The 27432-nt window shown below is 39.6% G+C and overlaps 1 protein-coding gene across 4 annotated transcripts in view; it reads left to right on the top strand.

The window, feature by feature from the left end:
- ST3GAL3 (ST3 beta-galactoside alpha-2,3-sialyltransferase 3) overlaps nucleotides 1-27432 on the top strand; it is a 194103-nt gene that overhangs the window by 15751 nt on the left and 150920 nt on the right. For all 4 annotated transcript variants that reach the window (XM_055341757.1, XM_055341758.1, XM_055341755.1 and 1 more), the window contains one exon: nucleotides 7072-7216. In XM_055341757.1, the coding sequence (XP_055197732.1) occupies nucleotides 7102-7216 (115 nt within the window). In that variant the 5' untranslated portion in view covers nucleotides 7072-7101. The remainder of the gene's footprint in view (nucleotides 1-7071; nucleotides 7217-27432) is intronic.

Genomic DNA, 27432 nt, shown 5'->3' with positions numbered 1-27432 from the left:
CCCGGGGTCCTGGGATCGAGCCCCGCATTGGTGGGGAGTTGGCTTGTCCCTCTGTCTCTGCCTGCCACTCCTCCTGCTTGTGCGTGCACACACTCTCTCTCTTTCTCTCAAATGAATTAAATCTTTTAAAGACATAAATTACATCTTTTTTTTTTTTTCATCAGTTACATCTCACGTGGCTGCCAAATGTCTCATTTGGATGTTCATTCAAACACATACTTGAGGGATCCCTGGGTGGCGCAGCGGTTTGGCGCCTGCCTTTGGCCCGGGGCGCGATCCTGGAGACCCGGGATCGAATCCCACATCGGGCTACCGGTGCATGGAGCCTGCTTCTCCCTCTGCCTGTGTCTCTGCCTCCCTCTCTCTCTCTCTCTGTGACTATCATAAATAAATAAAAATTAAAAAATTAAAAAAAAAAACAAACACTTACTTGAGCATTTGGTTTCTTTTTTCTTTTGAAATATCTGAAAATTACAAAAAAGTTGCAAAAAATGTTACAGAGAACTCCCATATAGCCTTCAGCCAGTTTATGGTGGTTCTATCAGGTCTCTCCTTTGTAAAGCAACTCTTCTCCCCTCTGTAATTAAGAAACATCTTGTGGGCAGATACTTGAAGACTGTATAATACCCCATTTCTCAAAAGTCTACCCATTAATTTTAGCATCCTTTGATATTTCTTAGCCAAATTATTACTGAAATGGTCACCAAATGGTGACTTTCTAATTACACTATTCCTTCTGCATTCATTACTGGGCATTCTGCTCTGAGGGAGAGCTTTCTCCTCTCATTCATTAGGTTCTTAGTTAATGGGTTATAATCTATTATTATTGGTCTGAATTGCTCCTTAGCTGGCCATTAGGAGCCCCTCAAGCTGGCTCCTTTTTCCTTCTGACATGGTTTTACTCTGAGACTTTTCTTACTTCTAGGCACCTAGAAGTTTCCAGCCTCGGCTTGTTTATACTTTCTTTGCTTCAGCCCTGCTATTGGCCATTCTTCCAGGGATCCTTGGTTCCCATTAGGGAAGAATGGTATTTAAAAACCAAGGTCTAGGGGCACCTGGGTGGCTCAGTCTGCTAAGCATCTGCCTTCAGCTCAGGTCATGATCCCAGAAACCTGATGGAGCCCCACGTCAGGCTCCCTGCTCAGTGAGGAGTCTGCTTTTCCCTCTGCCCCTCTCTCTGCTCATGCTCCCTTTCTGTCTTTCAAATAAATAAATGAAATCTTAAAAAAATAAAATAAAAACCAAGACCTAGTTGCTAGATGTACATCTCCCTGTAATCAGAGCATGACTGCTGCCAGGCCCTTTTCAGTGACCAGAGCTGGGAATTTATGCATGTATTGCACACAAAGGCACACACTATCTTTACTTCTATTTTTATATCTTTTAAATTTAATTTTATTTTAAGTATTTTATTTATTTATTCATGAGAGACACAGAGAGGCAGAGACACAGGCAGAGGGAGAAGCAGGCAGAGAGCCCGATGTGGGACTCGATCCCCGGTCTCCAGGGTCAGGCCCTGGGCTAAAGGCGGCGCTAAACCACTGAGCCAGCCGGGCTGCCCTATATCTTTTTTATATATCAAAAGCCATCCATTTACACCAATCCCTTCAACTTCAGTACACCCCCCAAATTTATTCCAGTTTTCCTGTTTGCACCTCCCTTCTCCATCATTGAGAAATCTGGCTCCTCTTAGCATCAGTATATTTATTTACTTGGTCAATCCCAGTATTGCCTGTTGCCACACCCCCGGACCAGTCACGATGGACTGATGCCCCACATGTCCCTTCATTCCAGGTATGCATGCCTGCCTTGATTGGTGCCTGAAGCTTAATGGCTTTTAGATTAAATTATTCAGAAAGGAACATGGAGAGAGAGCTCATGCCTTTTTGTGGTTGTATAATTCATTCAATCCCAGTGAAGGACTGACTTACTCTCTTATATTACAAATAGTGCTGCGGTGAACAGCTATGTGCATAAGTTGTTTTGAATTTTTGTCAGTGTATCTTTGGGATAATTTTTTTTTTTATATTTAACTTCTTTATTTATTTTAGAGAGACGCAGAAAGAGCAAGAGTGAGTACAAGCGAGGGAAGGGCAGCGGGAGAGAGAGCATCTCAAGCAGACTCCGTGCTGAGTGCGGAGCCTGATGCAGGGCTGGATCTCATGACTCTGAGGTCACGACCTGAGCCAAATCAAGAGTAGTACCCTCAACGTACTGAGTCACCCAGGTGCCCTTGGGATGGTTTCTTAAAAGTGAAGTTATTGAGGTAAAGGGTAAAAGCATGTGTAATTTCGTTAGATGTGGTCTTTTCCTTTCCACTGCCAAGCAGTATGTGAGAGGACGGGTTCCTCTCACAGCCTCAAGCTTTTGTCCTAGCAATGAGTTTGTAATTTTATCTCTTTAAGAATCTCGATATGTTGTTCTTTTCCTTGTCTTAAAGGTCTTGACTTATTTTAAGCTCTTCTTTGTATGTCATCCACTTTTAGAAATCAGTTTCCTCTTTGGGTGTTTGTTCTAACTCTTCATTTGAAGATCCTTTTCCATAATGGGAAAGATAGAAGTAAAATAGGTAATTAGTTCAACCTTCTCTGTGATATTTGATATTTGCTGAATGGACAGATAAGTCAGGTGGCTGACTGATGGTTGTGTGTCGGCTGGAGCCTTAGGTTGGAGTCACTGTGTGGCTGTGGCAGTTCAGGTATCACATCTGCTTTCAGGACAGACAGAAGGAGGAGGGCCTGGTACCAGCCACCTTCTGAAGGGAAAGGCTTTCCAACAGCCACCTGCTTTTGTAGGCAGGCCACTTATACTTTAAATTTGTCTTCATTGGGAGCACTGGATATATAGTCCTTTGTGTTGCTAGAATTGCAAGTCTCTGAGTTCATTTGCAATTTGAAAACTTTGTTATTTGCATAAGTATAAAAATTAAAATTAATAATAAATATACTAATAAATAGATTGTATAAAACACCCCCTCTACTTTTCAGTCTATGCATATTAAGTATGTACTTAATATGTAGCCTTAATTTTCAGTATTACTGTTGCCCTTGTTTGTTACCACCAGTATGAGGCCCTACGTAGATGTATATTACTATTCTACAACTCGATTTTTGTTTTCATTTAGCAGCATATACTAGACATTTCCCCTGTGTCAGGACATACAGCGGTGCCTCACTCTCTCTAACCAATACATCATGCTCTATGCTTGTTATTCTCCTCCCCTCATTGATCCATTACCCACCTGTATCCTCTGTGCTGGGGACTGACCTTTACAGACAGCATCATCCCAGCTTCCTTGCCCTCTGGCTTCCAATTGGAATCAGCTGATAAAAGACACTGACAGAGATCAAAGTGATGAGAGAAGTCAGAGCATTTCGTATCCCCCTCTGCCCCTGGAGTGGCTGTCCCCCCACCCCCCAGCACTGCTCCCGATGGCTGAGCTCTCTTCCACTGGAACCCTTCTGTCTTTTGTTCTTTTACCTTGAAGGCAGGAGTAGCTTCCTACTGTTGATGGTCCCTGGGTGCTTCACCACCCCTGCACCCCTGGTTGGTTCCTTTAATTCTAATCACACAGCTATAAAAAAGTCCCATCATTAACTTCCTTTGGTTAATTCCTTTGCGAGTGCCATCTGTTTCCTGCCAAGACACCCACTGATAGAGATGTCATTGTGTAGATGTACCGTAATTCATTTCTTTGTTCACTATTGATGGACATTTGAAATTTTTTTCTTGTATTTTGTTATTATAATGAGCATTGCTAATGAATAGTCATATACATATCTTGTAAAGTATTTGTTGGAATGTTCCTGTAGGAAAAAATCACAGAAGTAGAAATAGCAGGTGGAGGTGCATGAATGTTGGAAATTTCAGTAGCTATTTCCCAGTTGCTCCTTCAGGAGTTTACCAGTTTACATTTCTACAATGTGTTGTTTGATTTTTTTTAATATAAAAAATTATAGAGGTATAGGGTGGCTGGGTGACACAGTTAAGTGTCCGACTCTTTTTTTTTTTTTTTTTTTTTTTTGTGTCCGACTCTATTTCAGCTCAGGTCATGATCTCGGGGTCATGAGATTGAGTTCCATGTAGGGTTCTGTGCTGAGTGCAGAGTCTGCTTAAGATTCTCCCTCTCTCTCTGCCTCTCTGGCTCATGCTCTCTCTTTCTCGCTCTCTCTTTTTTAAGATTTTATTTATTTATTCATGAAAGACACAGGGAGAGAGAGAGATGCAGAGACACAGGCAGAGGGAGAAGCAGGCTCCATGTAGGGAGCCCGATACGGGACTTCATCCCAGGACTCCAGGATCACGCCCCGGGCTGAAGGCAGCTCTAAACCACTGAGCCACCAGGCTGCCCAACTCTCTCTCCCTCTTTCTCAAATAAATAAATCTTAAAAAAAAATTATAGAAGTAATACTTGCGACTTAAAACAAATAAATTGAATTTTAGACATATATAAAAGGAAAAGTACTTCCCATTGTTTCATCGTGTTTCCTGGAGATAACCACATCACAGTTAGCTATGTAGCCTTTCATGTTTTTTTTCTTTGCGAAATTTATATGCTTATCATAGAATAAATTATTATATAGATAAGGTAAATTCATTTATATATGTGTGTATCTGTCTCTTTTGCGAGTGCATCTGTAGACTCTACTCTGTTCTATTGATCTATTTGTCTTTTCCTGTGCCAGTACTCATCTATCTTAAGAATTACAGCTTTGAGTTAGGTTTTTTTTTTTTTTAAGATTTTATTATTTGGGGGGGTCCCTGGGTGGCGCAGTGGTTTAGCGCCTGTCTTTGGCCCAGGGCGCGATCCTGGAGACCCGGGATCGAATCCCACATCAGGCTCCGGTGCAGGGAGCCTGCTTCTCCCTCTGCCTGTGTCTCTGCCTCTCTCTCTCTCTCTGTGACTGTCATAAATAAATAAAAACTTAAAAAAAAAACTTAAAAAAAAAGATTTTATTATTTGTCAGAGAGAGAGAAAGAGACAGCACAAGCAGGGGGAGTGGCAAGCAGAGGGAGAAGCAGGCTCCCTGCTGAGCAAGGAGCCAGATACGGGACTCGATCCGAGGACTCTGGGATCATGACCTGAGCCGAAGGCAGATGCTTAACCAGCTGAGCCACCCAGGCATCCTTTGCATCAGTTTTCATAACTGATAAGGCAAATCCTCATCTATTTTTTTTTTTTAATTTCTGGGCTCTTCTTGGGCATGAAATCTTCGGATTAACTTTAGATTTAAGTTAAACAAACAAACATGGGTTTTGCCTGGAGTCAGATTGAATTTATAGAGTACTGATATATTATTTCCAGTGCTGAAACTTCTCACTTAGGAGCTTATTATGTGTCTTTATTTATTCAGATCTCTTACATTCATTGGTGAAAATCTTGCCCATTTCCTCCTGTTCATTTTTAGATATTTTACAGATTTTGTTGCCATCATGAGTGGAATTCTTCCCCTTATGTGTTCTCATCAGTTATTGCTGGTATAGTTTTTAAGAAGCTGTTGGTTTTTGTGGGGCACCTGGCTGGCTCAGTTGGGAGAGCATGTGACTCTTAATCTCAAGGTTGTAAGTTTGAGTGCCCTGTAGGGTGTAGATTGCTTAAATAAATAAAACTTTAAAAAATTTTGTAAATTAATCTTAATAATCACCTACTTATTAGTTCTAATGGTTTTTCAGTTGATTCTCTTTGCTTTTCTAGGTGGACAGTTAAATCTGCAAATGATAACTTTTTATCACTTTATTTAAAATATTGGGGTTGGGGGTGATCCTGGAAAGTCTTCTTGGCTGATGTTCCATTTCAGATGAGCATCCATCAGATAATGTGCCATAGGTGCAAGCAGTGTGGCAGAGAATGTCCCAGACAGGCCTCGGGGAGAGAGAAATAACAAGGCTACGTTCCTATGAATTGGAAGAAGACACAGACAAGGTTAGGAGTATAAGAGGTGGCTTGGAGAGTAAAGTAGGGGCGCAGTCAGAAGCTGCTAGACTCTAAGGGGTAATTAGTTTATTCTAAAGGAATTGAGGATTTACTGAAAGGTGTGTGAGGAGGAATGGCACCCCAAAGATGTCCATACCTGAATCCCTGGAATCCAAAAATATATTCCCTTATGTGCCAGAAGGGACTTTGTAGATGCAATTAAGGTTATAGACCTTAAAATAGGGACATTATTCTGGATTCTTCAAGAGGGCCCAACCTCCTCATCACATGAGCCTGAGAAGCAAAGAAATTTCTCTGGCCAGACACAGAAGCAAAATGTGGTAGAGAAACTCAGGGTGACAGGGACCTAACCCATTGTGGATGAAGGGGGTTCCTTGGAAAACTTGAGAAGGAAATACAGGAGCAGAGACTGTGTGATAACCAGCAAGGAGATGGGGACCCGGCTCTGCAGATGCAGGGAACTGCATTTGGCCAGTAGCTGGAATGAGTGAGCTTGGAGGCGGCTTGGCCTTGGGAGTCTGCAGAGCCGAGCACAGCCCTGCCGCCCCCTTGGTCTTGGCCCTGGGAGACCCCATGTAGAGGACCCTGCTGAACCACACCTGGACTTGAGATAATATGTTCATGTTTTCAGCCACCGAGGTTGTGGTGTTGTCACAGCAGCAGTGGAGAGGGGTTTAAGCAGGAAAGGAATGTCAGATTTTGTGTTGCTAACAGACCAGTCCTGCTTCCATGTGGAAAGTGGATTTGGGAGAGCGCAGTTTGGAGATGGGGGGAGCTTGTCTTTGGGGCCCAGTGGTGGCACGGACTAGGGTAGTGATGGGCGGGCAGAGGGTGTGATTGAGGGTTTATCTGGCAGGGTTGGAATTGCCAGAATTTGGTCATTGGCTGCTGGGAACGAGGGAGAGGAGGGACACTGGGGTGATCGCTGATTTCTGGCTTGGATACTGAGTGACTGGTGAAGCTGTTTTCTTGAGACCCAGGACTAGCAGGTTGGAGGACACCATGTCAGGAATTCAGGTGGTTCTTCATTTGCAAATTCTCCTATGCACACTTATTTTAAGGTAGAGTATATCAACAAGATGATTGCTTTATCCTTTAAGACCTAAATTGTTTTTTTGTTTGTTTTTTGATTTTAGGTCATGTAGGAAATCGTAAATCATGTGAAGATGGGACTCTTGGTATTTGTACGCAATCTGCTGCTAGCCCTCTGCCTTTTTCTGGTACTGGGATTTTTGTATTATTCTGCGTGGAAGCTGCATTTACTCCAGTGGGAGGACTCCAGTAAGTATGGTTGCTCCAGCCTGCCCCCAGGAGAAGCCCATCGTGGAGCGGGCAGTAACTGGGGGTTCAGGGGGCTGCAGTGCTCTCATATTCTTCAGAGACTGGTAGTGAGAGGAAGCCACATGCTCCTGGCTCAGATTGCCTGCCATTTTTGTTGCTGTAGGTTGAGAACTTTGATGTTTTTCAAAAACTGCATGCCATGGCATATCCTTTTATGATCGCAGTGAAAACATGCTAATCTGCAATAAAACCCCCAAACTCTACCAGTACTTCTAGTTTTTGAATGCAGTTCTTTTTAATCACTGTAGTGTATTGCCACTCCCATTTGTATTCATTGCCTTAGGGCTTGGGATTGAAGTTGGTTTTCTTCTGCCCTTAAAACGTTCACCTTTACCTATTCTTTGAATTTTCAGTTTTTAATTTGATATTGTCTTTGCTTTGTTTTCCCTAAAGAAAGTTCACCTGTCTAATTATTTTGCCCTCTGAATAGAATAATGGCTTTCCCCACCCCTCATCCCCAGTAACTCCTAATCCCTTTATTTGGCTTGTAGTACCTGTGGCTTCTGTGTTACACAGTGTTTCCTACGTAGCTTTCTGCACCCTTCTGACTTAGTTTCGATTCATCCAGCCTGGCTTCTGTGTTGTGGTTTTAGGCTTGTGGTTGAAGGGCTCACTTTGGGCGGCACTGACCTTGGCTTGTTCTCTTCTTGGATGCAGCTCGAAGTATCACACAGCGGCCATAAGTAGTTTTCCTTTGGCTTCTTTTGTCTCGTGGCTGTCTGAGCTAGGTGCCGGAGACATTGGGTAGTGGGTCCTGATTCCCAGTGAATGTGATTTCTCTAAAATAGTTTTATTTTTACAAACAACAATTGGATACCAGCGTAGAATTTACCCAAGAGTAGAGTCAGGCCCTAGGTGTGAGGTTAAAATGCTAGAGTGAGTTGGAAGAGGCAGCTGGCAGTTTGCCTGGTAGAGTGTATTGAGACTGTAATATGGGAACCATTCCTATGAAATAGGCTCATTTATTTCTTACCTGGCTCAAACTCCTGAAGCAGTGTCAAGCCATTTTTTAAAATGTAGTGTTATGGGGGGCCCGGATGGGTCAGTGAGTTAATTGTCTGCCTTCGGCTCAGGTCATGATCCCAGAGGTCCTGGGTTTTAATAAAGTCTTTACAATAAGTAAATAAATAAAAATAAAACAATAAATTAAAGCTATAACACTATATTTTAAGGTAGTTGCTTAACCAGCTGAGCCACCCAGGCACCTCTTTTGTTTTATATTTAATGTTTACGTGCCTCTTAAATGCTCAGCTTATAATTTTTACTAATTACTTTGTGTTTCCAGAGTTATTTAAATTTCTCTGTTCGCTTATTTTTAAAATCAAGGAGACTACCCGAAATAAAGTGTTTGTATCACTGCAGTGCAAAATTCTGTAGTGAAAGGCATTGTCTATGTCCATAATGGATAGATTCGTCTGTATCCATAAAATAGATAAAACTACATTCGAGGAACAGCTGTCTCCTTTTCGGTCGAGAACTATTGACCTGTAGACAACATAACCAAGAATTAGATAATGTTTTCCTGGAGAAAGTTGAGAAGGACATTAACTTTATGGAAGACCTATTATATGTCAGACTTTAAGCTAGCCAACTTACAAATATAATTTACTTCTCACTCTAGCCATGACAAAATGCAGTTTCCTTGTTTTCCCGTTGAGCAAACTGAAGTATTTAATTAATTTACCTAAGTTACACAGCTAATTATTAGAGCCAGAATTGAATCTTGGTTTTTCTTTATTTTTACAAATTTTTTTAGAAATTTTATTTATTTGTTTTAGATTGAGAATGTGTGCGCAAGTGAGCAGGGAGGAGAGAGGCAGAGGGAGAGGGAGAATCTCTAGCAGATTCCACTCTGAGCACAGAGCCCTATGTGGGGCTCTATCTCACGACCCTGAGATCATGACCTGAGCCAGTATCAGGAGTAGGATGCTTAATGACTCAGCCGCCCTGGTGCCTGCCCCCACATCCCCCATCCCCCCTGTTGTCTTTAAAACCTGTATCATTATGTTGTTGAAAAGTTCAGTAAGTACAAAGACTAAGAATTGGATTGAATTCTGATTGCTAAAAAGAGATGAGAAGGACTCAGAAGAAATAGTGGAGAGCATCAGGAGGGCAGTGGAGAAAGAAAAAGGAAGGAAAGTAAGGGGAAGGGCAAGAAAGTGCTCCAGAAGACAGAGGGGTTTATGACCTTGGATGTGACGTGGCCGTCCACTCACGAGGGCTGTAGGCTTGCCTCAGTAGTTCATGAATAGCTGTCTGCTTTCCTTTGAGTGAGTTATCAGCTGACTAACCAGCATTTACATCTTTCTCTCATTCCGACTCCCAAGCCTTTCAGATATTTGAGTTTGAATAGGTTGTTTTAGACTATCTTACTGTAGCACATTGTTCCCTGTGCTGTCACATCAGAAAGCAGGGTAATATGACTAACTCTGATGGTTTACCAAGGCGAAGAAGGACCTTTACTCCATTCACAGAGTCAGCCGGAGGGTGCTCCCTAAGGCAGATAGGTGCCTGTTGTGGAGGGAGATTTAGGCTGTAGTTAATACTGGTGCTGCTGCCAATAATGGGAATAGTGACTTAGTGTCTACTCTGTGTCCGCATTGTCATGGGAACAATACACATTCCAACTTTCACTGGATCCTCGGACTTTAGACTGATCATGACTGTCCTGTCCCACAGATGTGGAAGCTGAGGCTTCAGAGAGGCTCAGTAAGAGTGTTTATGCCTTTCACACAAGGACATTTACAAGTTTGAAAAATAAATGTCTTAGCATTACATTTCTTTAGTTTTTATACTTTTTATGACTTACCAAATTCATGTATTAGAATTCCTTCATAGCGGTAGTGGTAGGGGGTCTAGAGATTTCTATCACTAAATTATTCATTTTCTAAGCAGTTTATTCCTGTTATGGTCTATGTGCTGTTCTGTGTAAACAGCATGTAAGATGGACGTAGACCTGTGTACTTGTAGCCCTATAACATGAGAGAGAAATAAAATAGCACTTCTGTGTTGTGTTCTAAAACAGATGTCTGTATGAAATGCCATGTTGGAGCATGGAGTCCCCTCCAGATGGAAAATTTTATGATTTTGTTAATCCCAAGACATACTGTGGCAGGATGCAAACTGCTTTGTTTTGAGCAGCTTAGAGCTAGCTATGTGTGGTCAAGTCTTGGTCAGATTGCTAGGACTTGGGTCAGATGCTCAACCTGAAAGGCTTTAAGTATAAGATTGATCTAGTTATTAACCTGTTTTCAAATTTAAAAAAAATGTTTTTTCTTTATTAAGTAGGCTCCAAGCCTAACATGAAGTCCAGTGCAGGGCCTAAACTTATGACCCTGGGATCGAGACCCAAGCTGAGATCAGGAGTTGAATGCTTAACAAACTGAGTCACCCAGACACCCCTCAACCTGTTTTTAAAAGTCCTGTAGCTTGGGGTGCCTGGGTGGTTCAGTGCATAGAACATGTCTTGATCTCTGGGTCATGAGTTCAGCCCCACATTGTACATTGGAGCCTGTTTCAAACAAACAAAACAACCACAACACTGAGATACCACTATATACCTATTAGAATAGCCAAAATCCAGAACACTGATAACACCGCATGCTGGCAAGGTTTGGAGCACCAGGAGCTCTCAGTCATTGCTGGTGGGAATGCAAAATGGTACAGTGACTTTGGAAAACTTGGGAGTTTCTTATAATCCTAAAGATAACTCTGTGATCCAGCAGTCACATTCCTTAGTATTTACCAAAAGGAATTGAAAGCTTATATTCATAAAAAAACCCTGCATACAGATGTTTATAGCAGTTATATTCATAATTGCCAAAACTTGGAAGCAACTGAGATGTCCTTTAGTAGTTGAATGGATAAACTGTGATAGATCCATACAATGAAATATTATTAAGTGCTAAAACTAAATAAACTATCAAGTTATGAAAAGTTATGGAAGAGCCTTACATGCATATTTTTAAGTGAAAGAAGCCAATCTGAAAATGCTACATACTGTGTGATTCCAACTATATGACATTTCTGGAAAAGGCAAAACTATGGGGACAGTAAAAAAGATTAATGGTTGGCAGTGAAGGGAGTGATGTACAAGCAAGTCATAGAAAATTTTTAGAGTGATCAATCTGTATGGTATCATAATGATGAATATGTTTTTGTACTTTTGTCCAGACACATAGAATACACAACGCTAAGCATAAACCCTTATGTAAACTATGGACTTTAGGTAATTATGATGTGTCAGTGTAGGTTCATCACTTTTAAAAGTATACCACTCTGATGAGGGATATCAATAATGGGGAAGGATATACATGTGTAGGGGCTGGAGATATATGAGAAATCCCTGTACTTTCCCCTCAATTTGCTGTGAACCTAATACTGTTCTAAAAAAAAAAATAGTCTTGGGGCACCTGGATGGCTCAGTTGCTTAAGCATCTACCTTCAGCTCAGGTCATGGTACCAGGGTTCCTAGGATCGAGCCCCACATCGGGCTCCATGCTTGATGGGGAGCATGCTTCTCCTCCCTCTCCTGCTCTTCCTGCTTGTGAGTGCTCACTCTCTCTCTCTCTCTCTCTCTCTCTCTCTCTCTGTGTGTGTCAGATAAGTAAATAAAATCTTAAAGCCTTAATAAAAAAGTACTGTAAAACTATATTTTATGTATGTGTGTACATGTATACACACATAATATGATAAAAAATATATGTACATATCTTTAACTCAATGAACAAATCAACACAATCTTGGAAGGAATTGGGTGTACTTCAGTTTCTTCATCTCCAAAATGGAGACAAAATACTGACATTTCCCTTGGCTCTGATGCTTTATTCAGGTCAGGCCTTGTAGAAGAGTTGGGCAGTTGTCTCCTATCAGTAGACTTAATACCTGTGGTCCATTTCATGGAAACTTTACATATTTTACTATTTTTATCTATTTGTATTTCATAAGTGGATATTTTATAGGAGTAGGATTAATTTCTTATGAGACCTTTAAAAATTCATACTATCATGTTTATCATTACAGCAACTCCTCTGTGTTCTTGCTTATATTTACAAAAGATCATAATTGGAGAGATTATAAAATATGCATTATTGATCTGATTACTATGGAGAGTACCATCTGGCAAGTAAGTTGAATTTTGGATCTGATATTGGGAGAAGGGTAGATTTAGTTTAACTTCATAGACCTAGGAAATTATATTAACTATTAGTTTTCCATCTTAAAAATGAAATAGAGGCTGGCATTTTTAGCTTGTAGCTGAGGGTAACCCTCTGCTTCTTATGATAAAGGCATAACTGGTATTGGGCTAGCCTCTCTATAGTTCTGAAACCGGACAAAATAAATGAAGCAACTCTTGTCAAGCAGTGGACAGTAGGCAGTATAAAATTTAGTCCCTAAGGAAAGGAAACTTGTGAGGTGAGCTCCACGGTTCTCTTTGGAGGGGGGGAACAGTTTCCCAACCTTGTTCAGAGAGCTGGAATCTAAATACTGCAGTGCTTCCACTTGGCTAACAAGGCAGAGATCAGACTTCAGGGCAGCTGAAGTGGTTGGAGTCCATGAGATGGGTCATCACCGAGTAGGAAATTGTTCAGAGACAGGGTCTCGGAAGTCTGGGGGCAGAGGCAGTTCCTGGGAGTCTGTAGCTGGGGACTGGGCTGTATAATATGAACAGGGCAAAACCATCTGAGTATAACCATGCACACAGAATGGGAGTGGAGGTCAAGCAGTGTTGTGGGCAGCTGAAGAGTCAGGGACTTTGAAGTGATAGCCCTGCAGAGTGGAGAAATCTCATTAATACTTTACTACCCCTGGCATGAAGGTGCTGGAAAGGCCAGGCCTTAAGAATAAAGAATAAGATCTACTCAAGACTCACCCTAACAAGAGTATAACCAAGCCGCTGCAATTCAGATTTTGAATGTTGGGTCCCATCAAGTTAGAGAAGTAAAAAATACCATGGATTTCCTCAGATACACAAAAACATAGCGTAGACTCATTCCTACACAAATTCAAGGTGGTCAGGCAGTAATTGAACAACCTGTTAAAATACGCATCAAAAGGAGAGAGTCCAAGATGGCAGAGTAGGAGACTTTAGTTCCATCTGGTCTCAGGAATTCAGCTAGATAGCTATTAAATTATTCTGAACACCTGTGAACTCAACCAGAGATCTAAGAAAAGAATAGCTAGGACTCTGCAAATAAAAAAGCGACCTCTTTCTGCAAGGTAAGAAGTGCAGAGAAGTGACTCAGGCGATATATGGGAAGGTAAACCGCAGAGGGGAGGGAGCCTCTGGCAGCGGAGCACCAGTTCTAAAATCAGAACTTTTAGAAGGCTGCTCTGGTGCAGGACATCCTGGCCTGGAAGGTGCTCAGGCAGTGAAGCGGGAGTGGAATCCTCGGTGGGACAGTGTGGTCTCAAGATCCCTGAGGTCATAGGAAGACGGGGGTGGGGTGTGCCTGAGTGCAGCGAATTCCCAGGCATCGAGTCGGGAAGCTAGCTGCAATCAAGGAGCCCAGGAGTGGGCTCTCAGCCAGTGGGGGGTGTGGGGGGTGGTGGAGCATAAACCACGAACTGAAGTGCTGTCTCAGCAGGGGCCCAGCTGGCAGCAGAAGCAGGGAGACACCCCCCCCCCCACCCTTCTTCCCTCTGGAGGAGCAGTGTGAGAGTGTGCTGCAGGAGTCTGCAGGGTTTGGGGACTCCAAATGGAGTTGTGTGCCTGAGATAGAGATGCTGGGTCACAGGTTGGGTGAGCAGGGACAGAGACCAGGGAGACGGGAGTGACTGACTGCTTTTCCCTGAGGGTGCACTGAGGAGTGGGGCCCTGAGCTGTAGATTCTGGGGCTGGAGATTGGGAGTCTTCCCTTTTCATTCTCATCCTCTGAAGCTTTGTGGAAAGCCTTCAGGGAACAAAAGCCACATAGAGCAATCCCAAACCAATTACTTAGCCTGGCCCCCTGGCAAGTTACAGTTCCGCCTGGGGCAAAGACACCTAAGAATCAACAACAGACTCCTTCCCCAGAAGATCAACAAGAACATCCAGCCAAGGCCAAGTTTACCATTCAAACATTGAGAACTTTAAATTTTCAGTGCTACCGATATATGTCATATAGAATTTATGGGTTTCTTCCCCCATGATTCTTTAGTTTTTCAATTTTAATTCTATTTCTCATTCCTTTTCCAACCAATTTCTTATTTTATCAAAATAAAACTGTTTTCTTTTTAAAAAATATTTTTAAATTCTCATTTCACAATTGCATTCTACCCTTTCATTATATTTAATTCTATTTTTGTGGGCAGCCCCGGTGGCTCAGCGGTTTAGCGCCACCTGCAACCCGGGGTTTGATCCTGGGGACCCTGGATCGAGTCCCACATCAGGCTCCCTGCATGGAGCCTGCTTCTCCCTCTGCCTCTGCCTCTCTCTCTCTCTCTTTCTGTGTCTCTATGAATAAATAAAATCATTTTAAAAAATAATTCTATTTTTGTATATATATGTATATAACATCTATATATATAACATATATATATATATGGTTTTTTATATATATATGTTTTTCTTTATAATTTTGGGATGTAGGCTCTTCTAACAGACCAAAATACAGCCAGAATCTAGTGTATGGCTCTGTTCTCTTCACTTATCTAATCATATTCACTTCTTTTCTTTTTTCTTCTTCTTTTTCTTTTTTGTTAAAGTTGTTTTTAATTTTCATCTTTACAGTTACATTCTATCCTTTTAGTGTATTTAATTTTTGTTTTGTATACATGTATCTTTTTCTTTCTTTACAATTTTGAGATGTAGTCTCTTCTAACCAACTGACCAAAATACACTCAGGATGTGGTGCATTGCTCTGTTCTGCTCACTTGTCTGTTTATATTCCTCCTCCTCCTCCTTCTTCTTTTTAAAATATTTTATTTATTCATGAGAGACAGAGAGAGAGAGGCATAGAGAGAAGCAGGCTCCATGCAGGGAGCCCTACATGGGACTCGATCTGGGTCTCCAGGATCACGCCCTGGGCTGAAGGCGGCACTAAACCGCTGAGCCACCCGGGCTGCCCTGTTGAGGGTTTTTATCATGAATGGCTGTTGTACTTTGTCAGATGCTTTCTCTGAGAGAAATGACCCAAATTTTAAATACAGTGACTGGAAAGAAATTCTTGGGGTATTACTAAGTCAGTCTTGTACATCTTAAACTAATTGTGTTTGCTCTGACATTATCTAAATGGAGCATTAGTCAAATCAACTTTGGCTTTTGTAGCTAGGTCAGAGTTTTTTAAATTTTTATTTATGTATTTTTAAAAAGATTTTATTTTATGAGAGACACAGAGAGAGGCAAAGACACAGGCAGAGGGAAAAGCAGGCTCCATGCAGGGAGCCCAATGTGGGACTCGATCCCGGGACTCCAGGATCCGCCCTGGACCAAAGGCAGGCACACTAAACTGCTGAGCCACCCAGGGATCTCCTTCTACTTCTTCTTCTTTTTTTTTTTTTTTTTTTTTTGGCTTTTACTCTTTAGTTTTACAGTTACAGACTATCCTTTCATTGTATTTAATTTTTTTGGGGGGGGTACATACAGGTTTTTCTTTTGTTACAATTTTGGGATCTAGTTTTCTAACAAATGGGCCAAAATACACATGATAACCAGTGTATTGCTCTATTCTGTTCATCTGTCTGATTATATTCTCTCTTTGTTTTTATTTATTATTTATTTATTTTTCAATTTTGGGTCTTTTCTGATTTGCTTAGTGTATATTTCTCTGGGGTTGTTGCCATTTCAGTATTTTGTTCTCTCATTCATCTGTTCTTCTCTGGACAAAATGAAGGATGGAAAAACTCACCTCCGAAAAGAGAATAAGAGGGCAGCCTGGGTGACTCAGCAGTTTAGCGCTACCTTGAGCCCAGGGCATCATCCTGGAGTCCCCGGATCGAGTCCCATGCTGGGCTCTCTGCATGGAGCCTGCTTCTCCCTCTGCCTGTGTCCTTGCCCCTCTCTCTCTCTGTGTCTGTCATGAAAAAATAAATTAAATCCTTAAAAAAAATAAAAATTAAAAAAAGAACAAGAAGCAGTACTGACTGCCAGGGATCTAATTAGTATGGACAAAAGTAAGATGTCGGAACTGGGGTTCAGAATATTGATTATAAAGATACTAGCTAGGCTTGAAAAAAGCATAGAGGACACTAGAGAATCCGTTTCTGGAGAAATGAAAGAACTAAAATCTACTCAAGTCGAAATAAAAAAGGCTATTAGTGAGATGCAATATACAATGGAGGCTCTAACTGCTAGGATAAATGAGGCAGAAGAGAGAATTAGTTATATAGAGGACAAAATGATGGAGAATAAAGAAGCTGTCTGAGAAAAAGATAAACAATTACTGGATCTCAAGGGAGGAAATCAAGAGATAAGTAGTACCATAAAATAAAACAATATTAGAATAATTGGGATCCCAGAAGAAGAGTAGAGTGGGGCAGAAGGTAGATTGGAAGAAATTATAGCAGAGAATTTCCCTACTCTGGGGAAGGAAACAGGTATCCAACCAAGTCCAGGAGGCACAGGGAACCCCCTTCAAAATCAATAAAAATAGATAAGCACCCTAACATATAATAGTGAAGCTTGGAAATCTCAGAAACAAAGAAAAAATCCTGAAAGCAGCTTTGCCAAGAGGTCCATAACCTACAAGGATAGAAACATTAGACTGGCAGCATCTATCCACAGACCTGGCAGGCCAGAAAGGACTGGCATGATAAATTCAGGGTGCTAAATGAGGGAAATATGCAGTCAGGAATACTTTATCCAGCTAGAGTGTCATTCAAAATAGATAAAAAGCTTCCAGGACAAACAGAAACTAAAAGAATTAAAAAAAAAAAAAGTGATTACCAAACCAGCCCTGCAAGAAATATTAAAGGGGATCCTTGAGGTGACGTGAAAAGAGAGCCCCAAAATAACATAGACCAGAAAGAAGAGAACAACATACAGAAACAGTGACTTTACAGGTAATACAATGACACTAAATTCATATTCTGAATGTAAATGGACTAAATGCCCCAATCAAAACATGCAGGGTATCAGATTGAGTTAAAAAAAGCAAGATCCATCAATATGCTGTCTGCAAGAGACTAATTTTAATTAATTAATCAATCAATCAATCAATTAATTAATTTTTAAAAGGTACTCATTTTAGACCCAAAGACACCTCCAGATTGAAAGTGAGGGGGTGGAAAACCATTTATCATGCTAATGGACATGAATAGAAAGCTGGAGTGGCAATCATATATCAGAAAAATTCAGTTTTAAACCAAAGACTGTAGTAAAAGATGAGGAAGGACACTATATCATAATTAAAGGCTCTACCCAACAAAATCTAACAATTGTGAATATTTATGCCCCTAACACGGGAGCAGCCAATTATATAAGGCAATTAATAGCAAAATTAAACACATTGATAATAATACAATAATAGTAGGGGACTTTAACACCCCACTCACTGCAGTGGATAGATAACTTAAACTGAAGATCAGCAAGGAAACCAAGGCTTTGAATGACACACAGGACCAGATAGACTTCACAGATATATTCAGAGCATTCTATCCTAAAGCAACAAAACACATTCTTCTCAAGTGCACGTGGAACATTCTTCAGAATAAATCACAACTGAGTCACAAATCAGGCCTCAATGAGTACCAAAAGATTGGGATCATTCCCTACATATTTTCAGACCACAATGCTTTGAAACTGGAACTCAATCACAAGAGGAAATTTGGAAAGGACTCATATACATGAAGGCTAAAGAACATCCTATCAAAGAATGAGTGGATCAACCAGGAAATTAAAGAAGAATTTAAAAATTCAGGAAACAAATGAAAAATAAAATACAACTGTTGAAAACCTTTGGGATGCAGCAAAGGCAGTCCTAAAAGGAAAATATTTAGCAGTCAAGCCTTTCTCAAAAAACAAGAAAGGTCTCAACTACACAACCTAACCTTACACCTAAATGTGCTGGAGAAACAGCAAATAAAGCCTAAACCCAGCAGGAGAAGAGAAATAATAAAGATTAGAGGAGAAGAGAAATAATAAAGATTAAAGGAGAATCCATGAAAGAGAAACCAAAAGAACAGTAGAACAGATCAATGAAACTAAGACCTGGTTCTTTGAAAGAATTAATAAGATTGATAAACCCCTGGACAGATTTATCAAAAAGAAAAGAGAAAGGACCCAAATAAATAAAATCATGAATGAAAGAAGAGAGATCACAACCAACACTGAAGAAATACAAACAATTATAAGAACATATCATGAACAATTATATGCCAAAAAATTAGGCAATCTGGAAGAAATGGATGCATCCTAGAGACGTATTTACCAAAAGTGAAACAGGAAGAAATAGAAAACCTGAACAGACCCATAACCAGCAAGGAAATTGAAGCAGTATTAAAACAATCTCCCAACAAATGAGTCCAGGGACAGATGGCTTCCCAGTGGAATGCTACAAACATTTAAAGAATAGTGAATACCTATTCTTTTGAAGCTGTTTCAAAAAAAGAAATGGAAAACTTCCAAACTCTTTCTATGAGGCCCACATTACCTTAATCCCAAAACCTGACAGAGACCCCACCAAAAAGGAGAATTATAGACCAATATCCTTGATGAACATGGATGCACAAATTCTCACTAAAATACTAGCCAATAGAATTCAACAGTACATTAAAAGGATTATTCATCACGACCAAGTGGGATTTATTCCTGGGCTGCAAAGGTAGTTCAACATCTGCAAATCAATCTGTGATACACTACTTTAATAAAAGGACAAGAACTATAGGATCCTCTTAATAGATGCAGAAAAAGCATTTGACAAAGTACAACATCCTTCCTTGGTTGAAACTCTTCACAGTGTAGGGACAGAGGGAACATACCTCAATCTTGTAAAAGCCATGTACAAAAAGATCACAGCAAATATCCTCAATGAAGAAAAACAGTGTTTTTCCCCTAAGGTCAGGAACACAGCAGGGATATCCACTCTCAACACTGTTGTTCAGCAGAGTACCAGAAGACCTAGCCTCAGCAATCAGACAACAAAAAGAAATAAAAAGGCATCTGCGTTGGCAAAGAATTCAAACTCTCACTCTTTGCAGATGACATGATACTCTATGTGGAAAATCCAAAAGACTCCACCTCAAAATTGCTAGCACTCACACAGGAATTCAGCAACGTGGCAGGGTATAAAATCGATGCACAGAAATCAGTTGCATTTCTGTACATTAACAATGAGGCAGAAGAAGGAGAAATTAATGAGTCAGTCCCATTTATAATTGCACCCAAAGCCATAAGATAACTTTAGGAATAAACCTAAACAAAGAGGCAAAGGATCTGTGCTCAGAAAACTATAGAACACTCATGAAAGAAATTGAGGGAGACACAAACACCTGGAAAAACGTTCCATGCCCATGGATTGGAAGAACAAATATTGTTAAAATACCTATGCTACTTAGAGCGATCTATACATTCCATGCAATCCCTATCAAAATTCCATCAACTTATTTTCCAGAGCTGGAATAAATAATCCTAAAATTTGTATGGAACCAGAAAAGAGCCAGAATAACCAAGGAATATTGATAAAACCAAAACTGGTGGCATCACAATTCTGGACTTCAAGCTCCATTACAGAGCTGTAATCATCAAGACAGTGTGGTACTGGCACAAAAACAGACACACAGATTAATGGAACAGAATAGAGAACTCAGAAATGGACCCTCAACTCTATGGTCAGCTAATCTTTGACAAAGCAGGAAAGAATATCTATTGCAATAGATAAAAGACTGTCTCTTCAACAAATAGTGTTGGGAAAATTAGGCAGCCACATGCAGAAGAATAAACTGGCCCATTTCTTCACACCATCCACAAAAATAGAGTCAAAATGGATGAAAGACCTAATTGTGAGATAAGAATCCATCAAAATCTTAGAGGAGAACACAGGCAGCAACCTTTGTGACCTTAGCCACAGCAACTTCTTGCTAGATACGTGTCTCCAGAGGCAAGGGAAACAAGCGCAAAAATGAACTGTTGGGACTTCATCAAGATAAAATGGTTTTGCACAACAAAGAAAATTGGTGACAAAACCAAAAGACAACTGACAGAATGGGAGAAGATATTTACAAATGACACATCAGATAAAGGGCTAGTTGTCCAAAATCGTTTTTTAAAAATATTTTATTTATTCATAAGAGAGAGGCGGTGGGGGGGCGGGCAGAGGGAGAAGCAAGCTCCATGGGAGCCTGACATGGGACTCGATCCTGGATCTCCTGGATCACACCCTGGACTGAAGGCAGCACTAAACTGCTGAGCCACCTGGGCTGCCCTACTTATCCAAAATCTGTAAAGAACTTCTCAAACTCAACACCCAAAGAACAAATAACCCAACCAAGAAATAGGCAGAAGACATGAACAGACCTTTCTTCAAAGAAGACACGCAAATGACCAACAGACACATGAAAAAAATGCTCAACATTATTTGGCATCAGGGAAATACAATTCAAAACCACAATGAGGGATCCCTGGGTGACGCAGCGGTTTAGGGCCTGCCTTTGGCCCAGGGCGTGATCCTGGAGACCCGGGATCGAATCCCACGTCGGGCTCCCGGTGCATGGAGCCTGCTTCTCCCTCTGCCTGTGTCTCTGCCTCTCTCTCTCTCTCTCTCTCTGTGACTATCATAAATAAATAAAAATTCAAAACCACAATGAGATACTACCTTACACCACTTATAATGGCTAAAATTAACAAGTCAGGAAACAAGATGTTGGTGAGGATGCAGAGAAAAGGAATCCCTCTTACATTGTTGGTGGAAATGCAAGCTGGTTTAGCCACTCCGGAAAACAGTATAGAGATTCCTTAAAAAGTTGAAAATAGAGCTACCCTATGACCCAGCAATTGCACTACTGGGTATTTACCCCAAAGATACAAATGTAGTGATTTGAAGGGGTGCCTGCACCGTAAGTGTTTACAGCAGCAATGTTCACAATAGCCAGACTTGGAAAGAGCCCAGATGTCCATCGACAGATGAATGGATATAGAGGTGGTATATATACAGTTGAATACTACTCAGCCATCAAAAAAAGAAATCTTGCCATTTGCAATGATGTGGATGGAACTGGAGGATATTATGCTTAGTGAAAAAGGTATATCAAAGAAAGACGATTATCATATGATCTCACTCATATGTGGAATTTAAGAAACAAGATCATAGGGGAAGGGAGGCAAAAGTAAAACAAGATGAAATCAGGGAGACAAACCATAAAAACTCTTAGTCATAGGAAATAAACTGAGGGGAGGTGGTCAGAGGATGGGGTAACTGGGTGATAGACATTAAGGAGGGCACTTGAGATAATGAGTCCTGGGTGTTATATAAGACCGATGAATCACTGACCTCTATCTCTGAAACTAATAATACATTATTTGGTAATTATATTGAATTTAAATAAGATTTTTAAAATTCTTATTAAAGAAAATACAAACTGACAGTGTTCAGTATTCATAGTTTCTTCATGCAATATCCACAGTGGTCAGTGTTAAAAGTTACCAAACATACAAACACACGGGAAATTGTGACCCATATTCATGAATAAGTCTATAGATGAGATGGCTCAGATATTGGACTTAGCAATGTAGCTATTATAAGTAATTTAAAGAATTAAAAATACAGTGAACAGTTAAGTAGTCTCAGGAGAGAAAACCATTAAAAAGGGAGCAAATTATAGTACTGAGAAGGATAGGAACAGAAAATGAAGATTTCATGTACCAGTAGATTGAATATAACAGAAGTCAGTGAACTGGAGTGCAATAAAAATTATCCTGTCACAGAAAGAAAAAATATTGAAGAAAAATGAATCCTCTCAGGGGGCTGTGTCACAATATAAAGTTATCTGATCTATATGAGTATTGGACAGAAAAAAATTAAAGATGTAATGTCTGGAAACTTCCTAAATTTGGTGAAAACCATGGACTTAACAGATCTAAGAAGCTCAGCAAACTTAAAGGATAAATATTGGGAAAATCTAGGCTTATCATAGTCAAGCATCTGATATCTAACATGAAAATCTTGAAAGTGGAGAAAAAGAAACGTTATATATGTAGGTAAGACATCCCACTGACCCTTCATCATAAATAGTGGAGTTAACACAATGAAGATCTTTAAAGTGCTGAAAGAAAAATACCAAAACACCTGTTGTTCCAGAATTCTTTATCTGTTGAAAATATCCTTTAAAAACAAGGATGAAATGAAGGTATTTTTTCAAATAAAAAAGAATTGGTTGCTAGCAGACAGCATTATAAAACATACTAATGGATGTCCTTTGGGACAATAGGACGTGAGACCAGATGGAAACTTGGATCTATAGGAAAAAATGAAGATCACTGGAAAAGGTAAATAATGGGCAAATACAAAAAGCTCCTTTCTGTTTTTTCTTAAAATTTGCTTAAAAGACAGTTGATTAAAGCAAAAATAATAATCACATAGAATGAGGTTTAGAATATATGTAGAAGTAAGCTGTGACAAAATTTGCACAAGGAATGGGGAGAGAGGAGCTAAATGGAACCTTATGTTGTAAGGTTATTACATTTGTGAAAAATAAGTGGGAAGTAGGAATGTTGTGTGTAAGGTGAAGAAAGAGTTAAAATAAGAGGAATGAACTGTCTGATATGAAGAGGTATTATATTGACTCTACATAGACTCTGATAAGGTAAAGATGTGTATTTCTTAATAGAACTCCTTGGTAAAACAACTACTAGAAAAAAAATTAATAACAACAACAATGCCCCCCCCAAATATATATCTAAGAAGCCAAAGAAGAAATAAAAAGCACTAAAAAAAATTTAGTTAACCCCAAAGAAAGCAATAAAATAGCAATATAAAAGCACAAAACAGATGAGAGAAATGAAAAACAAATGGTAAGATAGTTGACTTACTCTTGAGTATCAACAGTTACATTTACATGTGAATGTATTAAAGCTCCAGCTAAAGCCAGAAATTGTCAAAATTGTTAACAAAGCATGATGTATGTTCTGATATAAGAGACCTATATTTTAAGTTTAAAAACAGGCTTAGGGACACCTGAGTGGCTCAGTGATTGAGCCTTTGGCTCAAGTCGTGATCCTGGGGTCCTGGGATCGAATTCCACATCTGGCTCCTTGCTGGGAGCCTGCTTCTCCCTCTGCCTATGTCTCTCCCTCTCTCTGTATGTCTCTCATGAATAAATAAATAAAATCTTATATTTAAAACATATCTTATATTTAAAAGATTTTATTTATTCATGATAGAGAGAGAGAGAGAGAGAGAGAGAGAGAAGTAGAGACACAGGCAGAGGAAGAAGCGGGCTCCATGCCAGGAGCCCAATGTGGGACTTGATCCCGGGACTCCAGGATCATGCCCTGGGCCAAAGGCAGGTGCTGAACTGCTGAGCCACCTAGGGATCCTCAATAAATAAAATCTTAAAAAAAAAAAGGGTCAAAGTAGGGACACCTGGGGAGCACAGTTGGTTGGGCATCCTACTCTTGGTTTCAGCTCAGGTGTGATCTCGGGGTTGTGAGATTGAGCCCTGCATCAGGCTCTGCACTCAGCACCCAGTCTGCTTGAGTTGTCTCCCTCTCTCTCTCTGTCTCTCCTCCGCTCCCATGCCCCACACCACATGCTCTCTCTTTTGAAAATAAATAAATAAATCTTACAAAAAACCAAATACCATAACAGGTTCAAATTAAAAGGAAGGAAAATAAACAATAAGCATAGAGAAGCTGACGTAGCTATATTAGTTTCAGCACATACCTTAAGCAAGAGTATTACAAGAGATTGCAGAGTGTCATTACATAATGATCAAAAAGCAATTTATCAGAAAGACATACATAAATATGTATATGCCTACTCAGAAAGTATCCAACTTCATTAAGCAAAAACTGTTAAGCCTAGGGAGGAGAAAGGGACAAATCCACAATGATGTTCAAGTATATTAATATCCTTCTCTCAGTAATTAATAAAACAGGTCAAAAATCTGTAAGGATATAGAAGATCTAAGCAACTACCTTTACCTAATTGACATTTATAGAACACTTTACAAAATAATGCCAGATTATACATTTGTTGCAAGTGTGCACAGAATGTTCATTGAGATTTTTATGTCATTGAAGACATCATAGACAGTTAATATGCAGATAATATGCTGGGAGAAGAACATTTTAATTATTTTTTTAAAGATTTTATTTATTCATTCGAGAGAGAGGGAGCACAAGCAGGAGGAGAGGCAGAGAGAGAAGACTCCCCACTGAGCAGGAGCCCGATGTGGGGGTCGACTCCAGGACTCTGGAATCATGACCTGAGCCAAAGGCTGATGACCAGTCAACTGAGCCACCCAGGCGCCCCGAAAACTTCAATATTTGTGTGTTAACTGTACTGGAATTAAAAATTTAAAAAAATTGCTAGGGTTGATATTTAGAATACACAAGGAATTCCTGCAAATTAAGAAGAAAAAGGCAGCATTTCCAGTAGAAAATGGGCAGAGAGGAGGTGCCTGGGTGGCTTAGTCAGTTAAGCCACTGATTTGATTTTGGCTCGGGTTGTAATTTAGGGTTGTGAGATCGAGCCCCCTGCAGCTCCGTGCTCAGCATGGAGTCTTATCCTTTTCCCTCTGTTCCCACCCTCAAATAAATAAATCTAAAACAAAAAAGAAGGAAAGAAAATGGGCAAAGAATTAGAACAAAGAATTTACAGAATAAGAAACCCATAGGCTAGGCATAGGAATAGATATTCAAACTCGTGGGCTATAACAAATATTAAAATATTTATTAACAAGATACTACTTTATATCTCTTAGACTGACAAAAAATAGTTAGCTGGATAATGGCAAGTGTTGGTAGGAATGTGAGAATATAGTAACCAGTATTCTTTGCTGGAGGGAAAGTAGGTTAGCAAAGCCATGCTGGAGCACAGTTGTAATAATTAATCAACATGTCATTTAGCTCAGCAAGTCTATATATATGATATATATATATATATATATATATATATATATATATATATATATCCATCCATCCCATGGCACTTAACAGTTACATGCATTATTTGTGTGTCCAGGGAGTTGGAGAATGAGTGTGCTTCCATCCTAGGGGTAGGGGTGAATAGGCAAAAAGTAGGGTATTTATATCATGTATTGATTTGCAGCTGTTAGAAATAACAGATCCAGTATACACAAAACAACATGGATGGGATGTTAAAAACATAGTTTAAGTAAAAAATGAAACAACACCATGCCATTTTTCTATAAATTAAAAAGACAGGCATACGAGGACTTCTTAGGGTACAAAAAACATGAGCCATAAAATTAAAATTTGATAAATTAAGCTTTATCAAAATTAAAAATGTTTGCCCTTTAAAAAACACTACTAAGGAAATGAAAAGACAAGCCACAGAATGGGAATGAATATTCAGTACTTGTACATACAATATTCAGTTATGAAATATTCAGCACATGCCTATGTTTGTATCTAAAATATATTTAAAAATTCTCGTAAGTTAATAAGAAGGTAAACAGCTTAATCAAAATGGGTAAAAGATTTAAAGAGACACTTTACAAAAGAAGATGTAGGAATGGCCAATAAACACAGGAAAAAATTCTCAACATTGTTACTCATCATAGAAATACAAATTAAAACCACAGGTAACATTAGATACCAATTAAGATGACTTCAGTTTTAGAAAAAGATAAAGTGTTAGCAAGAATATGGAATAAATGGATCTCTCCTGTTACTGTTGTGAATGTAAAATTGTTCAACCACTTTGGAAACCAGTTTGGCAGTATCTTAAAAAGTTATACATATACCTGCCAAATGATAGAGTACTCCACTCTTCAATATTTACCTGAGAAAAATAAAAGCAGATGACCACATAAAGATCTGTACGTGAATGCTCAAAGCAGGTTTATTCCCAGGAGCTCTAAACTGGAAACCAACCTAAATGTCTATCAACAGGTGAATGGATAAACAAATGTGGTATATTTACACAGTGAAGTACCATTTCACAATGAAAAGGAACAGCCTTGATACATGCAACATCGTGGATGAATGTCAAACAGTACTCTGAGCAGAGGAAATCAGACCAAGAAAAGTACATATTATATGGTTACATTTATATAAAATACAAACTAATTATTAGTTATTAAAAGCAGATTGTTCCCTTCGATGAAATGTGAAATGAGGGATGGATTGCAAAAGGGTATAGGAATTTTTTGGGATTGATAGAAATGTTCTGTGTCTTGATGATGGCAGTGGTTTTGTGAATGTATACAACTGTCAATACTCTTCATATTGTATACAGTAAATTAAAGCAGTTTATTGTATATAAATATTCCTGGATAAAGTTGATAAGAAAAAGTAAATGCATATCAAACATACATATTAAAAGAACATCAGCAAATATATATATATTAAGTAATAGAGTGTATGCCTCTGTAGGAGGAAGGAAATGAAAAAAAGTGGAATATAATTTATGACTTGATTAATACTATTTTCCATAGGGTTCCTTGCATTCCCTCAATGTGGTTGGATATTTGTTTTGTGTGCCTGTACATTCTGTGATGGTTAGGAGGATAGCCTGAGTGCAGAATGAAAAGACCCTCTAGGGAGCCAAATAGCTAGTATGTACACTGAAAAACATTGCTGCATGAGAAATGAAAGAAAATTGAAATAAAGATACACCGTATTCATGGAGCAGAAGGCATGATATTAAGATACTGAGTTTCCCCAGTTTGTTTTAAGCTTCAACACATTTCCAATAAAAATTCCAGAAGGCAGGGCAGCCTGGGTGGCTCAGCAGTTTAGCGCCGCCTTCAGCCCAGGGCCTGATCCTGGAGACCTGGGATTGAGTCCCACATCTGGCTCCCTGCGTGGAGCCTGCTTCTCCCTCTGCCTGTGTCTCTGCCTCTCTTTCTCTGTATGTCTCTCATGAATAAATAAATAAAATCTTAAAAAAAAAAAATTCCAGAAGGCTTGGTAGGCTTTTTTTCTAAATTTATTTTTTGGTAGAAATTGCTAACTGACTCTAAAGTTTATATGCAAATACAGAGAATTTAAAATAGTCAAAACAGTTTTAAAAAATAACAGGGACATGACTGGCTGGCTGGCTCAGTCAGTGGAG

This window comes from Nyctereutes procyonoides, unplaced genomic scaffold (genome assembly GCF_905146905.1).
Source record: "Nyctereutes procyonoides isolate TBG_1078 unplaced genomic scaffold, NYPRO_anot_genome, whole genome shotgun sequence".
Classification (NCBI taxonomy): Eukaryota; Metazoa; Chordata; class Mammalia; order Carnivora; family Canidae; genus Nyctereutes; species Nyctereutes procyonoides.
Note: the sequence above shows the minus strand (reverse complement) of the source record. Positions and strands in the feature narration are given on the sequence as shown.